This window comes from Panulirus ornatus, chromosome 6 (assembly GCF_036320965.1).
Source record: "Panulirus ornatus isolate Po-2019 chromosome 6, ASM3632096v1, whole genome shotgun sequence".
Classification (NCBI taxonomy): domain Eukaryota; kingdom Metazoa; phylum Arthropoda; class Malacostraca; order Decapoda; family Palinuridae; genus Panulirus; species Panulirus ornatus.
The window spans coordinates 13,713,671-13,737,226 of NC_092229.1; the positions used below are offsets into that span (position 1 = coordinate 13,713,671).

At 40.1% G+C, this 23,556-nt stretch overlaps 2 protein-coding genes across 2 annotated transcripts in view; both read left to right on the top strand.

The window, feature by feature from the left end:
• Window positions 1-2,677, top strand: part of CD98hc (CD98 heavy chain) — a 49,598-nt gene extending 46,921 nt beyond the window's left edge. The window contains exons 10-11 of the mRNA XM_071662526.1: window positions 1,666-1,809; window positions 1,996-2,677. Coding sequence (XP_071518627.1) covers window positions 1,666-1,809; window positions 1,996-2,080 — 229 coding nt within the window. The 3' untranslated portion in view covers window positions 2,081-2,677. The remainder of the gene's footprint in view (window positions 1-1,665; window positions 1,810-1,995) is intronic.
• An 11,498-nt stretch (window positions 2,678-14,175) lies between these two features.
• Window positions 14,176-23,556, top strand: part of LOC139748890 (protein regulator of cytokinesis 1-like) — a 95,389-nt gene continuing 86,008 nt past the window's right edge. The window contains exons 1-2 of the mRNA XM_071662253.1: window positions 14,176-14,327; window positions 22,259-22,401. Coding sequence (XP_071518354.1) covers window positions 22,267-22,401 — 135 coding nt within the window. The 5' untranslated portion in view covers window positions 14,176-14,327; window positions 22,259-22,266. The remainder of the gene's footprint in view (window positions 14,328-22,258; window positions 22,402-23,556) is intronic.

The following is a 23,556-nucleotide window of genomic DNA, read 5'->3' on the forward strand; positions in this document are numbered from 1 at the left end:
GAACAACAACTGACTCACTTCCCAAGCTCTCTCATCCCCAACAGACTTCATACTTGCCCCTCTTTCCAAAACTCTTGCATTCACCTCCCTAACAACCCCATCCATAAACAAATTAAACAACCATGGAGACATCACACACCCCTGCCGCAAACCTACATTCACTGAGAACCAATCACTTTCCTCTCTTCCTACACGTACACATGCCTTACATCCTCGATAAAAACTTTTCACTGCTTCTAACAACTTTCCTCCCACACCATATATTCTTAATACCTTCCACAGAGCATCTCTATCAACTCTCTCATATGCCTTCTCCAGATCCATAAATGCTACATACAAATCCATTTGCTTTTCTAAGTATTTCTCACATACATTCTTCAAAGCAAACACCTGATCCACATCCTCTACCACTTCTGAAACCACACTGCTCTTCCCCAATCTGATGCTCTGTACATGCCTTCACCCTCTCAATCAATACCCTCCCATATAATTTACCAGGAATACTCAACAAACTTATACCTCTGTAATTTGAGCACTCACTCTTATCCCGTTTGCCTTTGTACAATGGCACTATGCACGCATTCTGCCAATCCTCAGGCACCTTACCATGAGTCATACATACATTAAATAACCTTACCAACCAGTCAATAATACAGTCACCCCCTTTTTTAATAAATTCCACTGCAATACCATCCAAACCTGCTGCCTTGCTGGCTTTCATCTTCCGCAAAGCTTTTACTACGTCTTCTCTGTTTACCAAATCATATATATGTACATGTGTTAAAAAGTGGGTGGGTCTCTCTTCGTCTGTTTCCAGGTACTGATGTGGGGAATTGCAATCAGGTACAATGATAATGATATTTATGTGTTTGTATTCCAATAACATACCCTACAAGTTTAACAAAGTAAAATTTTCTTCCTGCCGTCAGAATTCCGTAAGTTCACTATATCATGGTTACATGGATGCTGTAGATGAATTTTCATAACCTGTGTTGATAAAGTTAGAACTGCCTTTAGATGAAATTTGTAGTTAAGTAAATTTTGTTGAGCATTAACTCAGCTTTCTTATGTTCCTGGCTTTTTTTTATATATATATATCTTGCATGATGAATGCATTTGGCTTTTATGTTATTTTAGAAAATTTTGCATTTCTCGCTAAAGATACTTTGATGGTTAACGGTTTTTCCTTGGGTCATCCTGCTTTTTTTCTTTTTTTGTAAGAGATTTTTTTGGGGAAAATATCAAAGGTCATATCTGCCATACTTGTAATGGAGGGTAAATTTATCCATATCCCTTAGTATTTCATAAGTATGGTTAGAAAACTTTTGCTATCTGTTTAAATGGGGCCAGTTTATTCATGATGTGGCAAAGGGAGGTGCCAGTGATTGTATTTCTAATCACATAATGAAGAGGAATTGGGGAAATTTTTCAAATTTGATATATTTATTGTGTATGTAATAGGTATGACCTTCATCCTTTGTAATGATAACATGACTGAAAATGCTAATGGCCCATTTGATTTGTGAGAAGGATATATTTGTAGCTGAGAAATTACTAACAAATTAAGGCTTTGAATTGAATATAGAATATACATATATATCTTATAAGAAAATTAAAGTATGCACATCTCTCTCAATAGGCTTATCTTTTGTTCAATATTTGCAGAGTAATGAAGGGTACTCCAGGTTATGCAGTAGCTGTTAATATGCACAGCAGCAATAATGCCACCATCGATTTCAGTGCAATAAATGGGGTGTCTGAAAAAGGTGACAATCACATAAAGTCCACTCAAAATTCCACCGTCAGCAGGTAAGCAAATTTATGATTTATTGCTGAAATGTAGTTTATTCTGAAAACTATATGTATTTATTTGAAATTATTAAAGTGTAAGCTGTCATGCAGTTTGCATTGCTACAATGACTTTAATTTTGTCAGATGATTATTAAACCCCTTGAATTCTTGTACAAATGCTAATGATGCTTCCTTTTTCCTCAGTACTGACCTTGGGCAGTCAGACATGAAATCGGTGTACTTAGAACCATATGAAGGTATAGTCATACAGTTCGTGCCGAATTTTTAAGGCATCACGGATAGCACAACAAGTAAAATGTGTGTAACTTCATGTATCAAAATGAAGAGTATTATGAAGAGTAATGTCCAGATGCTCGGGACTAGTATTCCTCTGCAAGCAACCGTTGTAGGCATACCATCACCCACAGTATTATAGTATATTATGAAGTGCATAAATGCATTTTTTTTTTAAATGTCCAAATTTTTATTTTCATTTTTAAGATTTTTATTGTACCGCGAACTTTTAATATGGCTGAAGAAACCACGTTTTACAACTTGCTAAAATTTTATTCTAGACAAATGAACTTCATTAAACTTTTAAATGTATGATTGCATAAATGATTCCTGTGAAGACATTTTTCAGTCTATGAAAGTTATCATATCATAAACAGGTATGATTGTGTATTATAATTTCTGTAAAGACATTTTCATTGTTTTAGTTTTTGACCAACTTGCAACTGTTGTGATTAGATAAGAGGTGGAAAATAACGTTTTATCATCAAAAAGATATTATTGTACTATGTAATTTCTATCTAGATATTTGTCAGTTTCTGAAAGTTTGTGGGCAACCTGCAACTGTTGTCACAAGATAAAGATAGAATATAAAGTTGTATCATTAAAACCCATAATTAAAATAATGCACTCCCGTGGTGTAGCAATTAGCATCCCTAACTATAACACATTCATGGACTGCCCAGAGTCAAGCGCATAGGTTCGAATCCTGGTTAAAGCAGTCGGTCCACAGTTAACCCAGCTGTTCATCCATCCCTAGGGGTTGATCGGTAAAATGGGTACTTGGTTCAGGCTTGTTAGCGCCAGGAAACACGAAGAAAGACCCATCTGTTGATATACACAAATATACATGCACCCCATACATGTATGTACATATCCAGACCCATATACACATGAACATATTCATACTCGCTTGCCTTCATCTTTTCTGACACTACCCTGCCCCACAGGAAACATTGCCACCCTCTGCATCAGCAAGGGAGCGCCAGGAAAACAGAAAATAAAGGCCACATTCGTTCACACTATCTCTAATTGTCATGACCTATGTTAATGGGATGGCCTTGATGAGGGCCTCAGCTGCCTGTGCCATCACAGATAGCATAAATAAAAATCGTGAGTGCCACCCCACATTGATGTCGGGCTACTGCTGTTACTTTAAAAAATTGGTTTTCTTTAGTTCTTTCTGGTAACTACGATATGTGTGTGAAATGCACATTATTGATAAGGAGGTGATTGTCTTGCTAGTAAAAAGCAATTTAAAGAAAAACGCTTAATTTATTAGATCTACTGTAGTTTATTTGAATAAAAAGATGGACCTTCTGTGTTCAAAATGATAGTTTTTTAAATGGTGTAATAGAAAATTAACGAGTGATAATCAGCAAATGTACTATCAAAGCAGTGCACAGATTATGTAAGGGAAAATAATTAGTGCACATAGTTTTGGGAATGGGTAAATCATGGAATGGTAGATATTTCAAGTGACTGATTTTGGCATCAAATGTTACTATTAGTGTTGGTGGCATAGCATACCAGTGTCTCCTATGCTGTTAAGGATGTGGTTATGGAGCATGTTCTTGTAATTTGTTTTTTCCACACTTATATTACCATCTCCCGCATCAACGAGTTTCCGCCGAGAAACAAACAAAAAAAAAAAAGCATCTATTCTTTACCTGTCATATGTAATTCACCAAAACCACAGCTCCCTGTCCATAACCAGATCCCACAGACCTTCCCATGGTTTACCTTGTAAGCTTCGCATGCCCTGTTTCAGTCCACTGGCAGCATATCGACCCCAGTATACTACATTCAAATTCACTGTTTTACACATCTTTAAGCTCCTGCATGTTAAGGCCATAATACCTCGAAAACCTTTGATTTCATCCTTCCATCCCCAATTTGCTCTCGTTTTCCTAATAACCTTCATATCTGACATAGATACTCTCAAAATTTTCACTCATTCTTTCCATGTGTCCAAATGATTTCAGTACATCCTCTTCAGCTCTCAACCACACTTTACACATGATAGCTGGAAACTGAGATAATGTGGTAGGGGCCTCTTAGAGTCGAAAGTCTCAACCTTTGACCCCATTATGCTGGTGGTTGGTAGGGTCAGGCATTCCAAACGAAGGTCAGGTCACCTGTTAAATGTGATAATCACAGCGAAAGCCTCACATATGTCCAACACTTCATCCATCTTGCTGGCAGCCTTGGTTATTGGTATGTATTACTAATGGCACGTAGAGCTGTTGTTTAAAGCTATATCCTGCTTACGTACACCAAAGTGACATCCACAATTGTAGTTCGCGTACGTGTACCCAGATTGCATGTGACTGATGTGTTAAAAGTAATCAAAGAAGCCTAATGGGAACTATGACTACAGACAAGAGGGGCTTTAATGCGTTGATTGTTGCTACTGGAAGAGATGGCAGAATGTCATGAGCGAAGATTTGTACAAGTTTAAATTTACTGCTGTATCAAAGACAGTGCCTGTCCTGAAGAAATACAGGTAAATAGAAAAAAAACGAACTAATTACGTTTGCAAATTAAAGAATGCATGGCCTCTGTTACTATATAATTTACAGTTGTATTCATTCCGCGTGTTGCTTAACAACCCTCTTGCGTCCTACATGCGCACAACAACCATGCACAGCGGATTGTCTGGTGTTCTTAAGTGTACGTACACTCTGGCCTCTCTGGTATAACAGTTGGGCCAGGATTATTTTACTGCGTCAACCTTATCGGAAAAGAGACTGTTACTTTTAAATCAACGACCATGACTGCTATTTTCTCCCTCCTTAGGGAGAAGCGGCATACCTTGATTACACCTTGTCCGACCCGTTAAACGGTCGTCGTAATACTATTTTCCCTCGATCCCTTCGTTAGGAAAGTGATTGCTTGAAATAGAATGGAAAAAGTACGTACGCTGGGAAGTGGAAATCTGGTTAAAAACGAAATAGGATTCTCACTTTAAGGACCTTCCCTAACCCAGTGTGATATTATAGCATCTGTACAGGTGTCCATCATTTCCTGTAAGGCTTTATTTTTGCAAGGACCTTGGTGGCATGAAAGACCAAGATATTGTTACAGAAATGAAGTATGAGAATGTCACAGCGGCCCTTTTAATTACTCCATTTGTTGATTAAGATGAACGACTGCTCAAACCGTTGTCCCAACTTTGTGGAGTTTGGAGGGAGCAGCTCTGATAAATTTCACACTGCGATCAGTCCGACCTGATACTCTCCAGCTCTGGTCAATATCTTCCAGTGCTTTACTCCTTAGGGCACCTCTGATACCCCCAGCAGTCTGAGCAGCCTTATCTTCCTGCAATAGCTTCACTATGAACTCTAGGTCAGCTACCCTAGCCTTTTTAATTCGTCTACGTTGGCTTATTGCCTCTTCACCAACATGGCATCAACCCTCATGTCATTACTGACTTGGGATTTTGCTGCCACGGTCTCACGCCTCGCCATTTGTAGAAGGTGGTCAAGATTTCTCTATTGGACGTTATGACTTCGACGGCGTGAAGCCCTGATGGCCAACCGGCTGGCGACAAAGTTCTCCTAGTGTCACCAAGGTATTATAATCGTTTCATCCGAGACTATGATGGTGTCTTAAGACCTTCTTAAGGCCTCCCATCGCGACACCATCAGACTTGACCCTTTCACCAACCCACCTGGACGCTTGACCTGACCCCCCTAGCAGTCCCGATCACCCACCCAAACCAGGACACCACGGGCCACCCGTAAGTAATGAACGTCTTTTGCCACCTGAAGCATGGACTTCACCTTAGCTCGGCGCGGGGAGCAAAAAAGGTGGAAAGAGAAGTTCATTTCTTGTCAACAGACTGAACATATACTACCTGCTGCCAGCTTAATGTTTTGTACACTCTTTCTACTCTTGGGAAAGTAGAAGATAATCAATGAGACATTCTCACCTTTTGATAACTAATAGTAACCCATTTCTCCCCAGTAAAAAGTAAACATAAGAATTACATTCTTGAACACTCGCATTTATTGATTACTGGGCAGTATTTAACGGATCACACTTGTTTCCATGTTTAGAATAACGAGTTTATATCGTTTCCCTGACTCCTTCTGACTACAGAGAAGTCTAGGCGCTGCAGGAACTCCTGTAGAAGGGGATCCTTGGGATTGGATAACACAGTGGTATTATACATATGGCGTTCTCGCTAGAGTGTAGTAGTCAGTGTCTACATGGAGGCTGCGCCAGGTTTGGAGACTATGGTGGTGGAGTCTTTCTTCGTGTTTACATCATGTGGCTGGGAGGAAGAATTGTAACGATGACACATAGGCTGTTGTTGTCTTTGTTGTCGTAGAAGAATCCGGTTGACTACGGCAGATTGCTTTGTGGGTATTCTTTATTATTGACACCTCATAGATCTTGAAAACCCCGTTATTCTATACCTCTCTGCTGACTATGCTACACGCAGCATCATTGACTTTGTCCTAATTGCTAATACTATGAACTTTACTTTGTTCCCAGGCAATTTTAAAGTTCATCCTAGCATTAACCAAATCATCATCATAGAATTGACAAAACACGAAAACAAAAAAGTTCATGACACACCCAGCTACCCAGGTCAATCCACGCCACGTGACCCCTCCCTAATCACTCTCCCTTTCAACGGTTACTGCTAGACACGCAGGGAATACGTGGGAAGTATTCTTTCTCCCTTATTCCCAGAGATAATATTATTTATATTTATTTATTTTGCTTTGTCGCTGTCTCCCGCATTTGCGAGGTAGCGCAATGAAACAGAAGAAAGAAATGGCCCAACCGACCCCATACACATGTATATACACACACGTCCACACACGCAAATATACATACCTATACCTCTCAATGTACTCATATATATATATACACACACAGACACATACATATATACCCATGCACACAATTCACACTGTCTGCCTTTATTCATTCCAATCGCCACCTCGCCACACATGGAATACCATCCCCCTCCCCCCTCATGTGTGCGAGGTAGCGCTAGGAAAAGATAGCAAAGGCCCCATTCGTTCACACTAAGTCTCCAGCTGTCATGCAATAATGCCCGAAACCACAGCTCCCTTTCCACATCCAGGCCCCACACAACTTTCCATGGTTTACCCCAGACGCTTCACATGCCCTGATTCAATCACTGACAGCACGTCAACCCCGGTATACCACATCGATCCAATTCACTCTATTCCTTGCCCGCCTTTCACCCTCCTGCATGTTCAGGCCCCGATCACTCAAAATCTTTTTCACTCCATCTTTCCACCTCCAATTTGGTCTCCCACTTCTCCTCGTTCCCTCCATCTCCGACACATATATCCTCGTGGTCAATCTTTCCTCACTCATTCTCTCCATGTGCCCAAACCACTTCAAAACACCCTCTTCTGCTCTCTCAACCACGCTCTTTTTATTTCCACACATCTCTCTTACCCTTACATTACTTACTCGATCAAACCACCTCACACCACACATTGTCCTCAAGCATCTCATTTCCAGCACATCCACCCTCCTGCGCACAACTCTGTCTATAGCCCACGCCTCGCAACCATACAACATTGTTGGAACCACTATTCCTTCAAACATACCCATTTTTGCTTTCCGAGATAATGTTCTCGACTTCCACACATTCTTCAATGCTCCCAGGATCTTCGCCCCCTCCCCCACCCTATGATTCACTTCCGCTTCCATGGTTCCATCCGCTGCCAGATCCACTCCCAGATATCTAAAACACTTTACTTCCTCCAGCTTTTCTCCATTCAAACTTACCTCCCAATTGACTTGACCCTCAACCCTACTGTACCTAATAACCTTGCTCTTATTCACATTTACTCTTAACTTTCTTCTTTCACACACTTCACCAAACTCAGTCACCAGCTTCTGCAGTTCCTCACATGAATCAGCCACCAGCGCTGTATCATCAGCGAACAACAACTGACTCACTTCCCAAGCTCTCTCATCCACAACAGACTTCATACTTGCCCCTCTTTCCAAAACTCTTGCATTCACCTCCCTAACAACCCCATCCATAAACAAATTAAATAATATATATATATATATATTTTTTTTTTTTTTCTTTCATACTATTCGCTATTTCCCGCAATAGCGAGGTAGCGTTAAGAACAGAGGACTGGGCCTTTGAGGGAATATCCTCACCTGGACCTCTCCTCTGTTCCTTCTTTTGGAAAAAAAGAAAAAAAACGAGAGGGGAGGATTTCCAGCCCCCCGCTCCCTTCCCTTTTAGTCGCCTTCTACGACACGCAGGGAATACGTGGGAAGTATTCTTTCTCCCCTATCCCCAGGGAAAATATATATATATATACTGTGGCAGCTGAAGATTATATATACATATATATATATATATATATATATATATATATATATATATATATATATATATATATATATATATATATATATATATATATATATATATATACATTTTTTTTTTTTTTTTTTTTTTTTTTTTTTTATACTTTGTCGCTGTCTCCCGCGTTTGCGAGGTAGCGCAAGGAAACAGACGAAAGAAATGGCCCAACCCCCCCCCCCATACACATGTACATACACACGTCCACACACGCAAATATACATACCTACACAGCTTTCCATGGTTTACCCCAGACGCTTCACATGCCTTGATTCAATCCACTGACAGCACGTCAAACCCTGTATACCACATCGCTCCAATTCACTCTATTCCTTGCCCTCCTTTCACCCTCCTGCATGTTCAGGCCCCGATCACACAAAATCTTTTTCACTCCATCTTTCCACCTCCAATTTGGTCTCCCTCTTCTCCTCGTTCCCTCCACCTCCGACACATATATCCTCTTGGTCAATCTTTCCTCACTCATTCTCTCCATGTGCCCAAACCATTTCAAAACACCCTCTTCTGCTCTCTCAACCACGCTCTTTTTATTTCCACACATCTCTCTTACCCTTACGTTACTTACTCGATCAAACCACCTCACACCACACATTGTCCTCAAACATCTCATTTCCAGCACATCCATCCTCCTGCGCACAACTCTATCCATAGCCCACGCCTCGCAACCATACAACATTGTTGGAACCACTATTCCTTCAAACATACCCATTTTTGCTTTCCGAGATAATGTTCTCGACTTCCACACATTTTTCAAGGCTGGTGGCTGGTGGCTGATTCATGTGAGAAACTGCAGAAGCTGGTGACTGAGTTTGGTAAAGTGTGTGGAAGAAGAAAGTTAAGAGTAAATGTGAATAAGAGCAAGGTTATTAGGTACAGTAGGGTTGAGGGTCAAGTCAATTGGGAGGTGAGTTTGAATGGAGAAAAACTGGAGGAAGTGAAGTGTTTTAGATATCTGGGAGTGGATCTGTCAGCGGATGGAACCATGGAAGCGGAAGTGGATCATAGGGTGGGGGAGGGGGCGAAAATTTTGGGAGCCTTGAAAAAAATATATACATATATATATATATATATATATATATATATATATATATATATATATATATATATATATGTATATATAATCTTCAGCTGCCACAGTACTTAACTTCGCATTTAAATCACCTGCCACAAGTACCTGCTGGTCTCTAGCATCAAAACTGCTGACATTTAGTTGCTCCCAAAACACTTGCCTCTAATGATCCTCCAAAGAGGTAGCGCGTGGAACAAAGTATATATATATATATATACATATATATATATATATATATATATATATATATATATATATATATATATATATATATATATATATATATATATATATATATATATTGTGCTTTGTCGCTGTCTCCCGCATTGAGGTAGCGCAAGGAAACAGACGAAAGAAATGGCCCAACCCACCCCCATACACATGTATATACATACACGTCCACACACGCAAATATACATACCTACACAGATTTCCATGGTTTACCCCAGACGCTTCACATGCCTTGATTCAATCCACTGACAGCACGTCAACCCCGGTATACCACATCGCTCCAATTCACTCTATTCCTTGCCCTCCTTTCACCCTCCTGCATGTTCAGGCCCCGATCACACAAAATCTTTTTCACTCCATCTTTCCACCTCCAATTTGGTCTCCCTCTTCTCCTCGTTCCCTCCACCTCCGACACATATATTCTCTTGGTCAATCTTTCCTCACTCATTCTCTCCATGTGCCCGAACCATTTCAAAACACCCTCTTCTGCTCTCTCAACCACGCTCTTTTTATTTCCACACATCTCTCTTACCCTTACGTTACTTACTCGATCAAACCACCTCACACCACATATTGCCCTCAAACATCTCATTTCCAGCACATCCATCCTCCTGCGCACAACTCTATTCATAGCCCACGTCTCGCAACCATACAACATCGTTGGAACCACTATTCCTTCAAACATACCCATTTTTGCTTTCCGAGATAATGTTCTCGACTTCCACACATTCTTTAAGGCTCCCAGAATTTTCGCCCCCTCCCCCACCTTATGATCCACTTCCGCTTCCATGGTTCCATCCGCTGCCAGATCCACTCCCAGATATCTAAAACACTTCACTTCCTCCAGTTTTTCTCCATTCAAACTCACCTCCCAATTGACTTGACCCTCAACCCTACTGTACCTAATAACCTTGCTCTTATTCACATTTACTCTTAACTTTCTTCTTTCACACACTTTACCAAACTCAGTCACCAGCTTCTGCAGTTTCTCACATGAATCAGCCACCAGCGCTGTATCATCAGCGAACAACAACTGACTCACTTCCCAAGCTCTCTCATCCCCAACAGACTTCATACTTGCCCCTCTTTCCAAAACTCTTGCATTCACCTCCCTAACAACCCCATCCATAAACAAATTAAACAACCATGGAGACATCACACACCCCTGCCGCAAACCTACATTCACTGAGAACCAATCACTTTCCTCTCTTCCTACACGTACACATGCCTTACATCCTCGATAAAAACGTTTCACTGCTTCTAACAACTTGCCTCCCACACCATATATTCTTAATACCTTCCACAGAGCATCTCTATCAACTCTATCATATGCCTTCTCCAGATCCATAAATGCTACATACAAATCCATTTGCTTTTCTAAGTATTTCTCACATACATTCTTCAAAGCAAACACCTGATCCACACATCCTCTACCACTTCTGAAACCACACTGCTCTTCCCCAATCTGATGCTCTGTACATGCCTTCACCCTCTCAATCAATATCCTCCCATATAATTTACCAGGAATACTCAACAAACTTATACCTCTGTAATTTGAGCACTCACTCTTATCCCCTTTGCCTTTGTACAATGGCACTATGCACGCATTCCGCCAATCCTCGGGCACCTCACCATGAGTCATACATACATTAAATAACCTTACCAACCAGTCAACAATACAGTCACCCCCTTTTTTAATAAATTCCACTGCAATACCATCCAAACCTGCTGCCTTCCCGGCTTTCATCTTCCGCAAAGCTTTTACTACCTCTTCTCTGTTTACCAAATCATCTTCTCTAACCCTCTCACTTTGCACACCACCTCGACCAAAACACCCTATATCTGCCACTCTATCATCAAACACATTCAACAAACCTTCAAAATACTCACTCCATCTCCTTCTCACATCCCCACTACTTGTTATCACCTCCCCATTTGCGCCCTTCACTGAAGTTCTCATTTGCTCCCTTGTCTTACGCACTTTATTTACCTCCTTCCAGAACATCTTTTTATTCTCCCTAAAATTTAATGATACTCTCTCACCCCAACTCTCATTTGCCCTTTTTTCACCTCTTGCACCTTTCTCTTGACCTCCTGTCTCTTTCTTTTATACATCTCCCACTCAATTTCATTTTTTCCCTGCAAAAATCGTCCAAATGCCTCTCTCTTCTCTTTCACTAATACTCTTACTTCTTCATCCCACCACTCACTACCCTTTCTAATCAACCCACCTCCCACTCTTCTCATGCCACAAGCATCTTTTGCGCAATCCATCACTGATTCCCTAAATACATCCCATTCCTCCCCCACTCCCCTTACTTCCATTGTTCTCACCTTTTTCCATTCTGTACTCAGTCTCTCCTGGTACTTCCTCACACAAGTCTCCTTCCCAAGCTCACTTACTCTCACCACCCTCTTCACCCCAACATTCACTCTTCTTTTCTGAAAACCCATACAAATCTTCACCTTAGCCTCCACAAGATAATGATCAGACATCCCTCCAGTTGCACCTCTCAGCACATTAACATCCAAAAGTCTCTCTTTCGCGCGCCTGTCAATTAACACGTAATCCAATAAGGCTCTCTGGCCATCTCTCCTACTTACATAAGTATACTTATGTATATCTCGCTTTTTAAACCAGGTATTCCCAATCATCAGTCCTTTTTCAGCACATAAATCTACAAGCTCTTCACCATTTCCATTTGCAACACTGAACACCCCATGTATACCAATTATTCCCTCAACTGCCACATTACTCACCTTTGCATTCAAATCACCCATCACTATAACCCGGTCTCGTGCATCAAAACCACTAACACACTCATTCAGCTGCTCCCAAAACACTTGCCTCTCATGATCTTTCTTCTCATGCCCAGGTGCATATGCACCAATAATCACCCATCTCTCTCCATCAACTTTCAGTTTTACCCATATTAATCGAGAATTTACTTTCTTACATTCTATCACATACTCCCACAACTCCTGTTTCAGGAGTATTGCTACTCCTTCCCTTGCTCTTGTCTTCTCACTAACCCCTGATATATATATATATATATATATATATATATATATATATATATATATATATATATATATATATATATATATATATATATATATATATATATAAGCCAAGGTTACACAAGTTAATCAGACATCCCAACGCACCAGCTGCCCCACACAGTACATTCACATCCAAAAGTCTCTCTTTTGCACACCTATCAAACTCACGTAATCCATTAATGTTCCCTGGTCATCTTTCCAACTTTTTAAGCTGGGTATTCCCAATCACCAGCCCTTTTTGCCGCACGCAGAAGCTGTACACCCTTTCCATTTCCTTGTCATATAGATTCCGAGTCCAATAGATGATTCTTTGTGTGATATTTTATGTGGTACTTTTATGTGATATTTTACGATCTTTCTTTTTATAATTCTTGTACTTTTTAACCTTGAATTGAGCTTTTAGCCCTAAATACTCTCATTTTGTATCATGTATGCAATTTGTCAATAAAGACACCTTGTGCATCCACAGCCTATCATTATTTCATAAAACAGGGGTTTGGCCTGGGATGTATGTGTGTGTGTGATTACTGTTTGTGAGTTACAGAGAGATGTTTGTACACACACACACACACACACACACACACACTAAGCCAGGTGCCCATTTACCGACCAGCCCGCAGGGGAAGGATGAGCTAGGTGTAGGTACGCGACTGCCACACCCAGGATTCGAACCCAAACATGCTGGTCGGACCCTGGGCCATGATGACTCATGGTTAGTAACTGTAGTCACTACATCACAGGTGGTCGGATACTTTCATTTATTTTTTTCTTTCGTTTTCATTGGTTGTGATTACATATGCACCTACTCCACGAGGCTATAAATGCGTGTATTTAGTACAAATGGTGTTTCACTGTTTTGTTACGTTGTTTCGGCAGTTATATAGGTACATAAATTGATACTTTTTCAATCCATTACGGGAATATCATTACACTAGAGAAGAAATCCATTTTGTAATAGTGCAATACTTAGAGTTTATAAAACAAATGGCACAAAGTCAGGCTGCTTCTAAATATGTCCTTTCTTCACATTGGAACAGTTAAAAACGTGACGCCTTTTTCAGGAAAGATATTCTTTATATCCACATTGGCTTTAAAAGTTTTTCAGTTAGAATCTAATTTGCATCGCCAATCGTTAACTTTGTATTTACATTAACCGGATATCATACGTTGTCATTTTGAAATGCATTTGTAAATAAATAATCCTGATATATCATTTTAGTATTCATCATATTCATTTAGATAGAATAAAGTTGATATTCAAAAATGTGATGAGTATTAAAAGAAAAATTTTATTTTGGAAAAAGTTTTGACACATATAATTTCATTGTAGTAACTTATGAGAAATGTGTGCTCGGCGTAAGAGCCAATCAGAGAGCTCGGCAGCTGGACGTGGGTTGTTTTGAAAAGCAGGAGAGAAACATTCTGAGGATCTTCTGAATTTGCTGATCTTTGCAGAGATATTTTACGCTTAGCACGCTTATGGTGAGTTATGAAACGTCGTGACATTGTTTCCTTTATTGCATAGGTGAGTTACAGAAGTAGTGATAGGTACTTTGGATACTAATAAATGTTACTGTAGTAGTAATCTTTACGGAGAGTGAACTTTTGGGAGAGAGAACTTTATAAAGAAAGTAATATTTTCATTTTAAACACTGTGATAGCATTTACTGTAAAAGTATAACAATATGAAGTTTGAAACTAGATTTAAACATAAGTTCAAATGAGACTTGTGAAGGGTTAGGTAAAGTTTAAAGATGAAAAAATGGTATGGTAAAGACTCGGCAAGGCTTGTTTTGTGTCAGCTCCGCCTCGTTGTTGGCGTTGGGGATTGAATGATTCCTTTCTGCTGTGCTATACTCATCATGCACTAGGGTGTTGTTATAGTGAACGAAATCACATATGGTGGTAGTGCAGTATGAAAGATGATGCGGGGTGGAATAACGTAAGTGTTGGTGATACGTTTGTGTAAAGTTAACAGAACGTATGAAGAATTCACCCAACCTCCATAGCAATTAAGTTATATCGTGTGTGATATTTTACTCGTAATACAAGTCACGTTTTTGATTTAGTAATTCAGCCATGCGATCCCCAGGAGCAGATTGTTTTGATGGTGTATTTCTGCCATCATTTCGGCTTGTCGATGAAATTTTTATAGGTTTTTATGTTTTACTAGTATCTTACCCGTTATATTACTTTGCTTCACATAATAAATTAATTATTATGCCAACTAGTTGGCAAAATATTCTCTGATTCAGTGCTGCTTAGTTGTCACTTCAAACGTTATTTTGCCGACAAGTATAATATTCTTTGACTCACTGTTGCACTCTAGTTGACTTCAGTGGATCAGATGCTATTTTGCCAATCACTCAGCCCAGTGAGTTTAACTTATTTTACCGACTACAGTATCTCAGTTTTCAGTATACACTAATGCTTTCTGTTGTGTATTATTTGAGCTGAGATGAGTTTAAGGTGATTTGCTAGTTATTAGATTAGTCCACACTATTGGCATTGTGTTTCTTAGTATGTCATTCTCCAGCCAATATACATGCAGCCTACCCACTGCAATTTGCTTCATGGATAGGTGACAGTACGCTGAAATATGTCATGAGTCACAACTTGTTGATTGTAATTGTGGGGTTTGGTAGACAGATTTGTTAGCTCAGTAACCTCTCCTCAGTTGAACACCATCTCTCTAGTACCTCACCTAATATATTACTTCTCTCTGAGACATCATTGTCTAATGATGTTCTCACTAGTCCCTTCTTCATATCTAACTATAATCTCCACTAACAATTCCAATTCAGCGGTGGTGTTTGTGCCTATTCGAACATCAACACACCTGTTAGAAAACTGAGGGACCTTGAGCCCCCAAACTTTGATGTTATGTGGCCCAACGTCTGTCTTACACTTTTTTTTTGTCAGCCGAGATGGCATGGACAGCTGAGTATATATATGCCACATGCATCTTTGGCATGTGGTATGAGAAAGGTGGGAGGTGGGCTGATTAGAAAGGGTAGTGAATGGTGGGATGAAGAAGTAAGATTGTTAGTGAAAGAGAAGAGAGAGGCGTTTGGACGATTTTTGCAGGGAAGTAGTGCAAATAACTAGATGTATAAAAGAAAGTGGCAGAAGGTCAAGAGAAAGGTGCAAGAGGTGAAAAAGAGGGCGAATAAGAGTTGAGGTGAGAGAGTATCATTAAATTTTAGGGAGGTTTAAAAGTTGTTTTGGAAGGAGGTAAATAAAGTGCATAAGACATGAGTACAAATGGGAACTTCGGTGAAGGGGCAAATGGGGAGATGATAACAAGTAGTGATGAAGTGAGAAGGAGATGGAGGGAGTATTTTGATGGTTTGTTGAATGTGTTTGATGATAGAGTGGCAGATATAGGGTCTTTTGGTTGGGGTGGTGTGCAAAGTGAGAGGGTCAAGGAGAATGGTTTGGTGAGCAGAGTAGTAGTGAAAGCTTTGTGGAACCATGTGGTATACCGGGGTTGACGTGCTGTCAATGGATTGAACCAGGGCATGTGAAGTGCCGAGTAAACCATGGAAAGGTCTGTAGGGCCTGGATGTGGAAAGGGAGCTGTGGTTTCGGTGCATTACACATGACAGCTAGAGACTGATTGTGAACAAATGTGGCCTTTTTTGTCTCTCCCTGGCACTGCCTCGCTGGGGAGGGGGGATGCTATTTCTTGGGTGGCGGGGTGGTGACGGGAGTGGATGAAGGCAGCAAGTATGAATATGTACATGTGTATATATGTATATGAATATGTACATGTGTATATATGTATATGTCTGTGTATGTATACGTTGAAATGTAAATGTATGCATCTGTGGGCGTTCATGTAAATACATGTGTATGTTGGTGGGTTGGGCCATTCCTTGTCTGTTTCCTTGTGCTTCTTTGCTAACGTAAGAGATGACGGTTAAGTATGATAGAAATAGATAGATATCCTTCTCACAATCTCCCAACACTTCAAACCCCTCACTCCCCAGCGCTTTGCCGCTCCTATACTTGTCAGTCTCTCTGGTTACCTCACAGTTGTCTCTCCGTTAGTCATGTCTCATTCCTCCCACCCCTGACCATCACTCCTCCCACCTCTCACCATTACTTCTTCCACCGCTCGCCATTACTCCTCCCACTCGTCACCATCACTCCTTCCAGCACTCCTCCCACCTATCACCATCGCTCCTTCCACCCCTCACCGCCACCCCTTCCACCCCTCACCACACTTTTCCTCTGTTTTGCCTATTGCTCTCCTAATTCTACAAATTCTGTATCTTTCTTCGACTATCTAAACTCGTGCCATGAGACTGACATTCTCCCACCTGCAGGCCGAGGTCCTTTACCTTAGATATTTCAGCGTTCACCAAAGGGAGTGATTAAATTTCTCCCATATGGATGGTGGAGGTATTGAAACCCTCACATTATCCATTCTTAATGATTTAGAGCAAATTATCTCCCGCTCTACCCATATACCTGACCGCTAATATTGTGGATTTGTTTTTCACCCCTAAGCCATCGTACTGTAAGTACACAATCTTGCTCTTAATTGCTTCATCATATGACACTCATGCATAAATACTTGCTCCTCAACAAAGCTTACTGTAATAGATTATATAATTTCTTTTCTTACTTTCTCTGGGTAAATTACTGTCTCTTATGTGTTGATGCTTCTCTTTCTGCCAAACTCATAGCAGAGGTTATTCTTGAAGGAATGAAAGCATTTATCCTATCTTCCTCTGAGATGACCTCTTCATCCAATCCATGGTTCAACCGTTCCTGTTCTGAGGCCATTCATGCAAGGGATCAGGCATATCAGGCTTGGAAAAGCTTTTTCTCCTCTGCCTCCCATTTAGCTTTTATTGCTGCCTGTAATCACTGCAAGCATGTTATCCATGAGGCAAAGCATTCCTTTATTCAAAGGAAGTGTGATAAGCTCCCTTATCATCCACTGATAGGTCTTTCTGGTCTTTAGCTAAGGGCATCTCAAACAACTCCTGTCACTCTACCTTCTCTTCACTTTTCTGTTCTGATGTACTATAGCTATCTCTCCTGTAGACAAAGCAACTCTCTTTGGTTCCCATTCCTCCTCTAACTCCACCTGTGTTGATGCTTCTCTTTCTGCCAAACTCATAGCAGAGGTTATTCTTGAAGGAATGAAAGCATTTATCCTATCTTCCTCTGAGATGACCTCTTCATCCAATCCATGGTTCAACCGTTCCTGTTCTGAGGCCATTCATGCAAGGGATCAGGCATATCAGGCTTGGAAAAGCTTTTTTTCCTCTGCCTCCCATTTAGCTTTTATTGCTGCCTGTAATCACTGCAAGCATGTTATCCGTGAGGCAAAGCATTCCTTTATTCAAAGGAAGTGTGATAAGCTCCCCTTATCATCCACTGATAGGTCTTTCTGGTCTTTAGCTGAGGGCATCTCAAACAACTCCTGTCACTCTACCTTCTCTTCACTTTTCTGTTCTGATGTACTATAGCTATCTCTCCTGTAGACAAAGCAACTCTCTTTGGTTCCCATTCCTCCTCTAACTCCACCTTGGATGACTAACATTCCTTCATCCCCTGGTGCTTCTCTTACTAATCCTTTGCTCCTTCCCATTATCTCTTTTTGGACTGTCTGAAAAGTGCTTTTTTCTCTGGAAAAAAGCAAGGCTTATGGTCCTGATGGCATCCATTCCCTTGTACTGAAAGAGTGTGCCTCTGAACTTGCACCTGTGCTTGCTTGTCTGTTCTGTTTCTATTTAAAAACCAGAACTTTTCTTCCTTGGAAGCTTGCATTGATACATCCCATCCCTAAGAAGGGTAACTGTTCTGATCCCTCTAACTATCATCCTATTGCTTTGACATTTACCATTTCCAAAGTGTTTGAATCCTTCATCAACTCCCATATTCCTGAACACCTTGAAAATCAGTCTTATCTCTGATTACCAGTATGGCTTCTGTAAGGCAAGATCCAGTGGTGATATTCTTTCCTATATTACTAATGTCTGGTCATCATCCCTGAAAGATTTTGGAGAATCATATGTAGCTACCCTTGACACATCTAAGGCTTTTGACAGGGTGTGGCACTGGGTTCTTACCTCTAAGCTCCCCTCTTTTGGCTTTCATCCCTTGCTTTGCTCCTTCATATCAAGCTTCCTCTGGGCGATTGATCTATCCCTATGGTTGTCGATGGATCAGCTACTCCCTTTTTCTCCATAAACAGTGGTGTCCCTCAAGGTTCTGTGCTGTCCCTTACACTTTTTCTCTTCTTTTTCCTGTCCTTAACAAATAATCCAATGCACTCATATGGTGATGACTCATCCTTCAATTCTGCTCCCTCCTTCACTTCATTTGTATCTCGTCTTGACATAGCTTCTTCAGTAAACTCAGACTTGAACAAGATATCATAGTGGGGTACACAAAATCTTTTTAAGTTTAATGCATCCAAGACCTAGTTTCTACCCATCTCTCTCGTAAACTCCTCACACCGCTCGTCTCAGTGAACATACTTGGCACTACTGTAACATCGAATCCTTCTTGGAAACTCGACATTACAGGAATAGCTAAGTCTACCTCTAAGAAACTAGATGTCCTGTTTAGATGTTGAAATTACTTCTGAATAGTTGCTCCATTTATACAAGAGATTAATATGTCCTCGTATGGAGTACTGCTCTCACATTTGAGGTGGTTCTAGCTCTGCATCCTTACTTAACAGAGTTGAATTGAAAGCGGTCTGCCTTGTAAACTGTCCCAGGCTAACTTCCAGACTTGACCCCCATGCCCTTTGCTGCAATATTGGTTCATATTCCCTCTTCTGTAGTTATTACTTTGATTTTTGCTCCTGAGAGCTGGCTGCTCGTGTGCCCACACCTCTAAACAGACCACATAATATTTGGCAACCTGCTGCATCACATCATTATTGTGTGACCATCAGCAACTCAAGGGTAGGCTATTTCTTTACCTGCTTCTTTCCTTACACCCCTACCTTCTCATGTCTTTCCCAATAACTATGACCCGGCACATTTCAAAAGACAGGTTTCTCACTTTCTCAAAAATTCTAAATACTTTCCCTTGTCATTTCTTTTTCCATTTCAAAACTTTCTGTATATTTTGATTAAGGCATGGCCTAGATGTGGACTTTTATCCATTACTGGAGCCTTCAACATAAAATAGGGAAAAAAAGTACTTCTGAATTGTTTTTTCATTGTTTTATCATATCTTTGAAATTTAAAGGCTAGGTAGATTTTTTGTACAGATTGAAAAATGGTAAATTCACAAGGTGGTAAAGAAACCAAATTGAAGAGTTAGTGGTTGTCATAACTGGCTCCTGTTTGATATGTGGTTAAATTATTATGAGCCCTATAACATTTAATACTGTAATTTTTTTGTCATATATGATTTTGCCAATTTTTACTTAACTGATATGATCATGCAAATGATGCCTGTTTTGTGTGAAAAGATAACTATCTGAAACCTCCAGTTCAGTTTGAAAAAAACATTGCAGTGATGGTCTTTGAGGGCATTACTGCACTCTCCCAGCTTTTGGTTGTGCTGTGAATGAAAAGTCAGCTTTGGCAAGGTTGTATGACTGTTAACAAAAGGAATGCAGTTTCACCAAGGAATTTCTCACTTTCAAGGAATTTATTCTTTCCTTTCCATAGGAAGTAGCACAACCTTGAAGCTAAAAGAGACCATTCAGAGGAAAAGGGGTCTTAGGCTGTAATGATAATGATGATGATAGATATAATGATATTAATGGCAATACTCAATTGGGAGGTGAGTTTGAATGGAGAAAAACTGGAGGAAGTAAAGTGTTTTAGATATCTGGGAGTGGATCTGGCAGCAGATGGAACCATGGAAGCGGAAGTGAATCATAGGGTGGGGGAGGGGGCGAAAATCCTGGGAGCATTGAAGAATGTGTGGAAATCGAGAACATTATCTCGGAAAGCAAAAATGGGTATGTTTGAAGGAATAGTGGTTCCAACAATGTTGTATGGTTGCGAGGCGTGGGCTATGGATAGAGTTGTGCGCAGGAGGGTGGATGTGCTGGAGATGAGATGTTTGAGGACAATGTGTGGTGTGAGGTGGTTTGATCGAGTAAGTAATGTAAGGGTGAGAGAGATGTGTGGAAATAAAAAGAGCGTGGTTGAGAGAGCAGAAGAGGGTGTTTTGAGATGGTTTGGGCACATGGAGAGAATGAGTGAGGAAAGATTGACCAAGAGGATATATGGGTCGGAGGTGGAGGGAACGAGGAGAAGTGGGAGACCAAATTGGAGGTGGAAAGATGGAGTGAAAAAGATTTTGAGTGATCGGGGCCTGAACATGCAGGAGGGTGAAAGGAGGGCAAGGAATAGAGTGAATTGGATCGATGTGGTATACCGGGGTTGACGTGCTGTCAGTGGATTGAATCAGGGCATGTGAAGCGTCTGGGGTAAACCATGGAAAGTTGTGTGGGGCATGGATGTGGAAAGGGAGCTGTGGTTTCGGGCATTATTGCATGACAGCTGGAGACTGAGTGTGAACGAATGGGGCCTTTGTTATCTTTTCCTAGCGCTACCTCGCACACATGAGGGGGGAGGGGGATGGTATTCCATGTGTGGCGAGGTGGCGATGGGAATGAATAAAGGCAGACAGTGTGAATTGTGTGCATGGGTATATATGTATGTGTCTGTGTGTGTATATATATGTGTACATTGAGATGTATAGGTATATATATTTGCATGTGTGGACGTGTGTGTATACACATGTGTATGGGGGTGGGTTGGGCCATTTCTTTCTTCTGTTTCCTTGCGCTACCTCGCAAATGCGGGAGACAGCGACAAAGCAAAATAGATAAATAAATAAATACTTCTACTACTATTATTAATACTACTACTACTATTACTAATGATAATGATAATGATACTGATACTGTGATGGTGATTATGATGATAATTATGGGCTTTGGGTATCCTTTTTCAGAATTGTGTCTGTTGACCCATACCACCATAGTGAGGTACTTGAAATGGCAATTTTTTCAAATAGTCTGAATGTCTCTGCTTTATGACAGGTTTGCCTGAAATATGAACCATACATGATCATTTGTTGTTTAATGTATATCATTGTTTTCGAAATATATACAAGGGCTTTCAGCATATTCTTATTGTATTCAAGTTGATCATTTAGACAAAAACTCACTTCGCCACTTAATGTATTGAAAGCCCAATGTTCAGTACAAGCTGTAATTGTAAGCCTGTAATTAATAGAATTAATAGTGTATTCAGTATTGTATATTGTTTTCTGATTTTATCCAGATTGTTTGTCAGTGGTAACATGGGTTCAAGTTAATTCTTGTGGAATGTTCAGTAATGATTTGATTTTGAAATTCATATAATTGGCCTGTTATTTATCATATTGTATCTTCATTATTCTTATTATTTCAGTCATTACCATGGAAAACCAGGAGAACGAGGTTGTACAGGAACTGAGAAATATTACTTCGCAACTTCATGAGCTGTGGAATGAAATAGGTTTTGAAGCTGACGAGTGTGTACAGCGTCAGTCACGCATCACAGAACTTGTTAAGGTTAGTGATAAGTTTGTTGTCAGTCATGCATCACAGAACTCGTTAAGGTTAGTGATAAGTTTGTCTTTGCACGTAAGTACTGCCTTTCCTACACTTGCCTGACAATCTTCCTAATTCTGAATGTTAGTGTAAAAGATGTGCTGTTTCTAAATAGATTCATGCTATGTACCACTAGTGCTGTAAATGATATTCGAATCAGTTTGGAAAGCAGTGTAAATAGAAACGAAGAAATTTCATCTCCACATTTTCCTGTGGTATTTGAGCTATCAAACACATCACTCACACCATTTTCAGATGCTCATTTATTATGGGAGCAGGCCAATGCAAAGGTAATAATGTAACATTCAGTGTATTTTCTTACTTTTGAATGATAATCCATCATTTCACAGAGGATTTTTTTCACTTCATAATGTATTTCCGACAATGTCCACAGTTCACAGAATAAAGAGGCATGGGGTGGAGTTGGAAAATTTAGAGACGCTTGTCAAATGAAGAGGGCATCTAGAGCTTGCAGTACATTGATTTTTTTTTTATTATACCTTTTCCAGGCCATAAAAGGGAGTCCAAGCAAAGACTGATATGGGATCCATCTTCTCCAAATTTAACCCACATACTGATACATTCAGAAAGACCGCCATACTTCAAAACTTGACCCATTTGCCCTACACTGCAATATTGTTTCACTCTCTCTTCTGTTAGTATTTCTTAGGTTTTTTTGGTACTGAGCAGGGTTAGAGCATTTACACTAAAAACTGAATTACAATTACGTATACTTTCCATTTTTTTTCATTAGTTATAATTACAAATACAATTGGGAATAGCAGTTACATTACAATTACCACAAAACAAAATCAGTTATAATCACAGTTATTATTGCAGTTCCCAGATTTGGTAAAGAAAAAATAATTTTTGATATAGAAAACACTAACTTTGCATTGGAAGGTTATCTTTTATTTACAACAATTGTCAAACTATTTTGAAAGCAAAAATAAAGATTTCAATTTAGTAGAAGTTGTGGATGGTAATCAAAAAGCTGGGAGTTTTTCAGACATTTCACAATTGCACTTTATCAATAACATTGAACAGAAAGTAGTGACACCAAGTTGAGCTCTGTTAGCAGTGAAAAAAATTTCCAGCAATGCTGAAAACTTCCTC